Source organism: Limulus polyphemus, unplaced genomic scaffold (assembly GCF_000517525.1).
Source record: "Limulus polyphemus unplaced genomic scaffold, Limulus_polyphemus-2.1.2 Scaffold1378, whole genome shotgun sequence".
NCBI classification, from domain to species: Eukaryota; Metazoa; Arthropoda; class Merostomata; order Xiphosura; family Limulidae; genus Limulus; species Limulus polyphemus.
The window spans coordinates 135665-144239 of record NW_013666988.1 but is presented as its reverse complement, the minus strand read 5'-3'; the positions used below and the strand labels follow the sequence as shown (position 1 = coordinate 144239).

General features: G+C 30.3%; 1 protein-coding gene across 7 annotated transcripts; it reads right to left on the bottom strand.

The window, feature by feature from the left end:
* Nucleotides 1–1191: 1191 nt before the first annotated feature.
* Nucleotides 1192–7659, bottom strand: LOC106463323 (protein-L-isoaspartate(D-aspartate) O-methyltransferase-like). 7 transcript variants are annotated; one of them, XM_013923339.2, is made up of 9 exons: nt 7536–7626; nt 6535–6656; nt 6314–6434; nt 5687–5823; nt 4609–4713; nt 4153–4273; nt 3722–3807; nt 2510–2682; nt 1192–1600 (listed from the first exon to the last, which is right to left on the bottom strand). In XM_013923339.2, exons 2-9 carry the CDS (start codon nt 6541–6543, stop codon nt 1579–1581), a joined length of 774 nt encoding a protein of 257 aa, XP_013778793.1. In that variant the 5' UTR covers nt 6544–6656; nt 7536–7626; the 3' UTR covers nt 1192–1578. The 7 variants fall into 7 exon arrangements, with proteins under 7 accessions (XP_013778793.1, XP_022246507.1, XP_022246510.1 ...); XM_022390799.1 differs by lacking the exon at nt 7536–7626 and adding an exon at nt 6901–7392; XM_022390802.1 differs by lacking the exons at nt 6535–6656; nt 7536–7626 and adding an exon at nt 7636–7659.
* Nucleotides 7660–8575: the final 916 nt, after the last annotated feature.

The window sequence follows — 8575 nt, the reverse complement described above, 5'->3', positions numbered from 1 at the left end:
TGTCTTAAAAAGCTGAATTCCACTGACAGTGACACTCCTTACCATAAAATTAAAATGGTTAACACGTATTGAATTAAATTAATAAATTAAATAGTGAGGAAGCACTTAAATTACAAATATTAATTACAGAGGTAAGCAAGCCATCAAGTTACAGACATCTTATATATATTATACTAAAGATAACTGAAAAAAAGTTTCTAATACATAAATAAGAAATTCAATAAATCTACATGGAGATGTAAATTCAATTTCTCCAGCCTCACAATCTAAATATTTTGCTCCAGCCATATGATCTTCAGTTGGAAAACAACTACACTTTCCATAATTGATCTCCTCTGAAGAAATCTTAAGGTGAGCAATGACAACCTTTGTCAGTTCTTTTTACCACATTTCCATGTGAGATGTTGTCTACCTCCTCCAACCAATTTTTCTGCCATAACTATTTAATATCAGTGTCAATTCTTTTAATATCTGACTTTCTGGCATCAATATCCTTCTCAACAGTTGCTACTGTAGCCAACAGCTTGGATGGGTGAATCCAAGCAATCACATATCACACAACACTTCCCAATTATGCCAGTGGTGAGTGGCCAATTGCTATAATGCAGTAGTTAGAATCTGTAAAACTCTAGGATTAAAACAGTATTTGAAAATATTTTATAGAAGTTTCCAAATGTTAATGGAATGTCTAGTTGCACTTAAAATTATTTTTGAATCGTTTCAAGTTGGCTTGTTTAATGAATTATACATGAAATGTAGTTTGTTTGTTTTTTCCAGGCAGTATATAGTAAAATATACAGCAGGTGGTATTTTGTTGTGCATTGCTTAATTAAGGAGGTGTTTGTTACAGTATTAAAAAAGTTTCATATGAACTATTGCATAATTTAGTAAAACATTTTCACAAACTACTAAGGTTTTATAAAACTAGAGGTTTCAAACTCTTTCAAGGGCTCATCATCACCATGTACGAAACTAACCAAATGAACAGAATTAAGTCTAAGCTCACATCATTCATACAATAATTGAATATATAAACATTGTATTTTCCTAAAATTTCTTTTATGTTAAGCAAAACCAAGTGGAAAAAAGTAAGCTTCATAAAAACCTACATAATACATTTTTCAAAAAATTGTTTAAATATTATAGATACTGTTTTTGTGTATATTATGAAACAAAACAGATGCTTCTAAGTAATATCTGATTAATAATTTATTTCCAAACAAAGCAGTACAATGCTTATTCTTCACATACTTATGTTTTAACAGATGAAGCTTCTAACTGTACACAATGTTAATAATAAATCGTCAGTTTTGAAAATTGTCAAAGTTTATCAGCTTTCATTTTTGAGGAATAATCTACTACACTTAGCACGTGTTTGGAAAAATGTAAACAGTACCAAAACCTTGCACGTTTTTGAACAGTAAGAAGTAAATTGTTATTTGTAAGCTCAAAACTTCCAAAAATGAGAGCGAATATAACAATACAACAACTAATCAGTTAATTTTCATGAATTTTCTGAGAATCAATATTACCTTTCCAATAGTGCATATAGCATAAGTTGGATAATAGCAAAAATTATTACAGCTCATTCTTTGAGTACCTGAAAAAAAAATAATCATCAGACTGTAACCTATACTCGCTAATCTCACTTAACAGTTATCCTGCACAAATGTTTCTTTCTTGAAAATACTGTTGCAAATTTAGTTAACCTTTATTCTTCAGACTCTAGTAAAATTTATAATTGCATATAATACCTAGTATTCTTTAAATAAAAAAGGGGGATGAAAAATTTAGAAGGTTCTGATGTTTGGAAAACTTTTAAAAATGATAATCAAACAAACCTTTGTATAATTAATACCTATATATATAGGTATTAAATATACAAAGGTTTGTTTGATTATAAAAATATAACTTTAAATTACAATTATTAAACAAAAATTATACACATTATAAGTTATAAAATATGACAAAAAATAACTATTAAATACAGGTTTTGTATTTCTAATAAATTATGAAAAGTGTAGTAATGAAAACTCAGTCTTTTTACAAGCCCCAGGGTAGAATGTAATTTTTTTTTAATTTAAAAAAAAATTTACTCAAATTTAATATTTAATCATTTTGTTTGGACAAACTTTTTATTTTTATTATTTTAAAGAACTGATTTTGATTACAATGTCTCCAAAAGCTATGATTTTGATCATTAAATTTCAATTATGAAGATAATACATTTTACTTTCGTAAATGGAAAGAGCTTCTTTATAACAATCTTTTATTAAATACTGCCTCTGTTGACCAGTAATTATTATGCAATAATATAATTGTTAGAGTAAGTCTTAAACCTATAATAAACATAAAATATCATCTCTCCCTTTAGTCATTTATGTAAAGTATTCGACAAGGGATTAACAAATATTCTATAAGTTAAGCATATCAATGACAAGAATAGCTTCAACACATAAATGACAATTTTGTTTTACTTTTTTTTGTTTACAGAAGAAATTAACTTTACCTGCTTGGCCACTGTGACTCCTTATCTGTTAGAGGAACATAGACTACACCCATCAAAGATGACTTTCTAATTTCTCCAGTTGGAAGTTTATCTATTTGCTCTAATAATTGATTATTTCCTTCTTTTCCCACGGGTATAATCAATCGACCACCAGGTTTAAGCTGGGCAATCAACTAATCAAGTACACAAAACACATTTTACTGTGAACTGTGTGATGTAGTAAATTTTATGGGAACAGCTATGTTGACAGTAACAGGTTAAATATTGTATAGTTAGAGTGGCAACACAACTAGGCATAATAAAAAACAAATACACTAAACAAATGGCATAAATCATGAATATTTTGAACAAAAGGCAACTTAACATCAAAAGCATGAGCTGGGGAAAGTAGTGCATGAGTGAATGTAAAGATTTTTTCAGTAAACAGCAAGAGTGTGTCAAAATAAGGGGACTGGTAATTTGCAATGTCTGATACATCATCTTTCTTTTTGGTGTACTTTAACTTCCTAAGCTGAGATCGTTGATACCTTTCCTAGTAATACATCATGTTTATTGTCCATCTGACTTCATTAATGTAACCTTTAACTTCTATCAAGTAACATTTCTAAAATAACAAAATTTTTGCTCCTGAGAAAGAAGGTATCAAAAGTGCTCAGACATTTTGGGTAATTTTGAATAATGATTTGTAGGCTTATTAAACTCTCCAGTATAATGATTGTGGTAAATAAAGTATTAAAAACCTCAAATTAAAGTTTGTTTCATACATACATGCTTGAAGAGGACAGTTCAAACAGAATATTATACCAGATTTTACTACTACATGAGTGTTACCCAATTTTGGTATCTTCCCTTGAATAGGATTATACCCTTGACATCTCACCCCAGGAGAATAATCTACTAAACTAATGGATTAACCTGATAGTTACTGCTAATAAGACACTTTTTAAGAATTCAAATACCACACATGTATACATACTACTAACAATTTCTAATACTTTATCTAATCTCAAAAATTTTCAGTTTTGAAAAGGTAGCATTAGTTATTCCTATATACCTCAATTTACAGGAGTGTAATGAAATAAATCTGGTTACTAGCCAAAATTTCACACTTTGACGGTCTTCAAGAAAAGAGGTTTGGAAATAATTACAAGTGAAAAAAAACAGTTATATAAAACTAATGAATTAGATAATATTACTGTTAAATAATCTTACGTCATCTGGTAGCTGAGCTGCAGCAGCACCAACATGAATTGCATCATAAGGGGCTTCATCTGGATACCCTTTTCTTCCATCACCAACTACAAAAACAGGTTTAACTATCATCAGCAAACTTGTGTCCAACAACATAAAAGATGTAATTTCTGGTATCACATCATGTAACCTAACAAAACAAAGGTACAGAACCTTGTACTGTGTTCACACTTTTGTCAAGTACTTAGTTCAAACTAACACATACAGTTTTATGGAGTATAATTCCCTAAGAATTAGTCATCTGACATCAAAGAAATAGAAGCATACCTTAAAATCATGTGGTACTTACAGGCTCATATAAACCTATCATTCCCATTTTACCTTAGTTTCACCATTTACTGTACAATACTGATACTTTAGGTCAAACCTTGTAATTTCAGAAGCATTCTTACCAATCATTTTTATTCTTCCAGATTCCAATAATTGTGGATTGTCTTTCTTGATGTTTTCTATAGACATGTTCACTAGTTCTTCTATGTGATCAATGCCTACAGCTAAGCCAGTTTCTCCCACCTAAAGTTAAAAATGTGTGTGCCTCATAAATAATAATTTATTAACATTAGAGGTAACTACATAATAATTTTTTTAAGAACATTCTGTTCCCTTAATCCATTGCAAGTAAGAAGGTAAAATGCTTCCAGATTTATTAAAAGTGCTTAAGTGTTTGTCATTTTTCCTTCAGAAACATATTTTGTGTGTAAAATAAAGTTTTATAATCACATTGATTTTAAGGCAGCACTCATAGAAACCATGTTTAGAAAAGTTTAATAAATGAGTTTAATTTAATAAATAAATTAAAAAAGTTTAATTTCTTTGTACAGTTTACTTTAAGTTTATGCAGAACATACCATTACAGCCATGCAAGCAGTAAGATAACCACTTCCCGAGCCTACATCTAAGGCTTTGGCCCCTTCATATAACTGATCCTTCAATAACTCCAAGGCATGTGCATGCTGTGTACAAAAGAAACAGTTAGCAGGTAGATCTATTACAATGTACAATTTATAAAATGCCTCATCTAAAATACATTTTAGCATGAAATCCAAGCTTCATAATTCAAGACAATTTCATACAAACTGATAAAATCATTGCACATTAAAACCACCATTCATTGAGATAGAATTAAGGACCCTAAATCACTGGTTCACAGTAAACTCAATTAGGCATTTTATTATTCCTTTAATAAAAATATCAATCAAATAAGAATGCTTAAAATGGTTCCAATAATTTATGTTAAAACAAGAGTAATAAGAGAGATTCTATACCCTTGCCCCACCACTCCTTTTTTGAGATTGCATGCATTTATATTGGATAACATCAAATTTCACCTTCAAAAAACTCAGAACATCCTACTCAGATTCGTAATGATCAAGGATCTGGATCACTGCTTTTAGTGTGATGAAAGTCTCAACCTTAATATGCCTATGAAATTTGATACAAATCCAATCACACTTTACAGAGTTATTAACCCTAATCCATGAAAATGCTCATCTCCCCCATTATAAAAATGCTTCAAAGTAATCCAGAATCTGGCCTGGATCAAATTTGGGGAGGACTGTCCTATGTTGACTTCCCATCTTGAGTAAAACATGTACTTCGTGTACATCGGTCTATTAGTTTTCAAAATACGCATACAGAAACACACACACAGACCTGATTGCTATACCCTTTGTAGGGTGATGGTAAATGTGGTTTCTCTGAAAAATTCTAAAAACAATTGTTTAGAGCTTTTGTGGCTGTGCAAAGAAAATTTTTGTGAAGCATAGAAATAATTATGACACATATCTGTTGTGTGAAACAATTCACTGATCACTTGATATCCTGAACACTTTTGAAGTATTTAATAAATGTTCAAGTGTTTAAGTTTACTAGAATTCAGCTCGTTTATATGTCAGAAACTTATCACTAGTCAGAAAAGGGACTCACCATATGAGGAGCACTGATAGTTACAGCATATCCTATTCCTTGAGGAGAATCCATATATGGATTACTTTTAGAGTAGTGAGCTCTGTCCACAGATAACATTGTTTGCTCAACTGTTTCACTGTTAATTATCCCATTTTCTGTGAAAATAGTAATCTGTTTATTTCTATTAAACAAAATTACATGTACAACTAACACAACTGCTTTTTATGCCTTCCAGGGGGATTCTATAATTAATATCCATGAATTAAAATATATTTCAGGCTAAAAATACAACAGAGTATAACAAAAAAGCCTATATACAAATATGGCAGGAAAAGGTAATTCTGCACTAGTACACACAAAACTGATATTTTTTATGACTTAACAATATATGAGCTTTTCTTTTTTAGTTTCAATAAAAAATTTTCATATTAAAAAAACCTCAAACATTATACAAACCAAGTCAAAAAAACTTACAAAATTAATTACCTAGTGTGATTGATAAATACTCAAAGTATTATGTGTTATTTCTTTATTTTCTTCTCTGCTGGATTCCTTCTTTGAAGTAAAAATATTTCTGTATTTCTAGAAATGATCACTATACTTGGGAAAAATCCAACAAATACATATATCTGTTACTAAACCTACTTTTCAAGTTTTGAACCATCTCCACATTATTTCTTCCGTGTGATCGCCAGGCCATGTTGATTATTCCACCAATGGTCAAAAGTACAGTGAATATGGTCAAAGTCCTCCTCAGTGGGGGCATCTACATCTTACAATGTACCAAAATGATAAACTTACTCTTGGTATTAAAAAAACAAACATCCAGCAACATACATATAAACCATAATTTCAATCAACTTCACCTGTGACATCCTTTATACAAATGCAGTGGCTTGGTACTTTGATGGTTAAAAAATTTCTCCATAATAGTAGTTAGTGGATAAAGATCTTAGCTTAGCTGGTAAAAGTCCTTGCTTTTTTGTCACTATAATAAATTCCATAAAGTAAAGATGTTGACACTGGTGCTCAACTCATAGCCAAAGTTTTGAATCTAACTGTAACTTACAAAAACAAAAGTTCAACTGGAAGGCTGATTTTGTAAATTTTAGCCTTAAGTTGTATGTATTAAAATTCAACCAGACAAGAAAGTATTCTTTTTTATTAGATTTACAAGTAATACTTAAAAATTAATAAAAAATATATTAACTAAATTTTAAGAACAACTGAACCTGATGAAGACGTGCAGCAACATTTTTTCTTTTTAATTGACAGTAATAATGGAGAAGGAACAAAAAATACCCCTTAGTTACTGTTTCTACATGTGATGGCTGTAAACAATCACACACTTCAACACATTCAGAATATCTTACTTAGGTAAATCACACACTTCAACACATTCAGAAAAGCTTACCTAAGATAAATCACACACTTCAACACATTCAGAATAGCTTACCTAAGGTAAATCACACACTTCAACACATTCAGAATAGATTACCTAAGGTAAATCACACACTTCAACAAATGTTAATGTAAATTATGAAAGTAAAGGCTAGTAATAGTAACACTAGTGTACTCTATACCACTAAAAGTAAAACTATTGCTATGGTAGGCCTAGTTACTGATATGATCACTAATTAATAGCAACATTAGTCCTAATATCTGGTAGTTGGTACTAAGTTACGTCAGTTACTCTACTGCTAGTAGTCTAACTATTGAGTGCTAATGTTATTTTTACTTTTTAGTAGCAACGCTGTCACTAATACTAATAGAATACAATGGTATCATTATCAGATAACGGAACTACTGTCTTACACCAAATTTATTTGTACTTTTAAACAAAGAAAATTTTTAAATATCAAATTACATCTAGATATTCACATAACTTCCCAAGTTACAAAACAGTTCTACCAATCCTTAAAATTATTTCTACTTCCTTTACTATCAATTTCAAGAAAATAACTCACAACTTCATAAGTTTTACCTGCAGATGGCGCGTCATTGACAGTGTTTCCCATTTTCATATAAGACTAAAATATAGTAGTGTTAATAGTTTTCAAGTATTATTATCAACAAGAACGGAATTTATTCCCAAAAATATATAATTCTCTTTATCATAATGATTATATCTTAGGTGCTATTTTATTCAATACGTTTAAGTGCCATTCAACCAATGCACATTAGTTAAGAAATCGTTTAGAAACTTTTTTTTCATATTGCTATCGTCAAATGTTGCATATTTTACTTTTCTATTCCTGTCCTTCCTTTTTTTTTACGGAATTTTTTAGTGAAGTTTCTCGAATTATCGGGGAAGTCCGATTTTGTTCGAGATGCCCTCTTCTATGGTATATAAGTCTGGCAGAGAAAGTCAGCGGGGGAATAAAGTGTGTGTTTTGTACTCGTCGAGAGCGAAGTTATCGAGATTGTGAATTCCTGTGATTTATACCGTGTATTATAAACGTTGTTAAGTCTAAAGTGACGAGAAACGTACTGATTGTGGAACTACTGTGTACTAAAGTTTGTATCGAGGAAGTATAAATTGGTTTAATCAAGAAAGGACTTGTATCGCTGAAGATCCTGGGAAAGAATTTCTACCGGAAACAAACAAATAAGCAGATTTGGTAACAATATGGTAAAATATGTCAAAATGCTTTGTACTTAACTGGTGTATTACTTATGTACTATTTAGTAAAAGGATTAAATTATTAGTTTGAATTGATAAACTTAGTTCGGAAGACGAATTTAAACACTGCATTCTTAAACACTGGACACTTTGTATATTCTGAACATTTAACTTTACCTGAGTAATTTAGTTTCCATGCTCTAGTTCATATTGTTACGTCTCCGACAAAACTTTAGCGACACAAGTTCTTTACTTAATAAAACTGGTTTATTCTTTCCAAATAC

Coding starts and splice junctions, on each gene's coding strand:
- LOC106463323 (XM_013923339.2), bottom strand. Junction 5,824..6,313: donor GATGGTTCAAAACTTGAAAA/GTAGGTTTAGTA, acceptor CTATTTTCACAG/AAAATGGGATAATTAACAGT. Junction 2,683..3,721: donor CAGCTCAGCTACCAGATGAC/GTAAGATTATTT, acceptor GTACTTGATTAG/TTGATTGCCCAGCTTAAACC.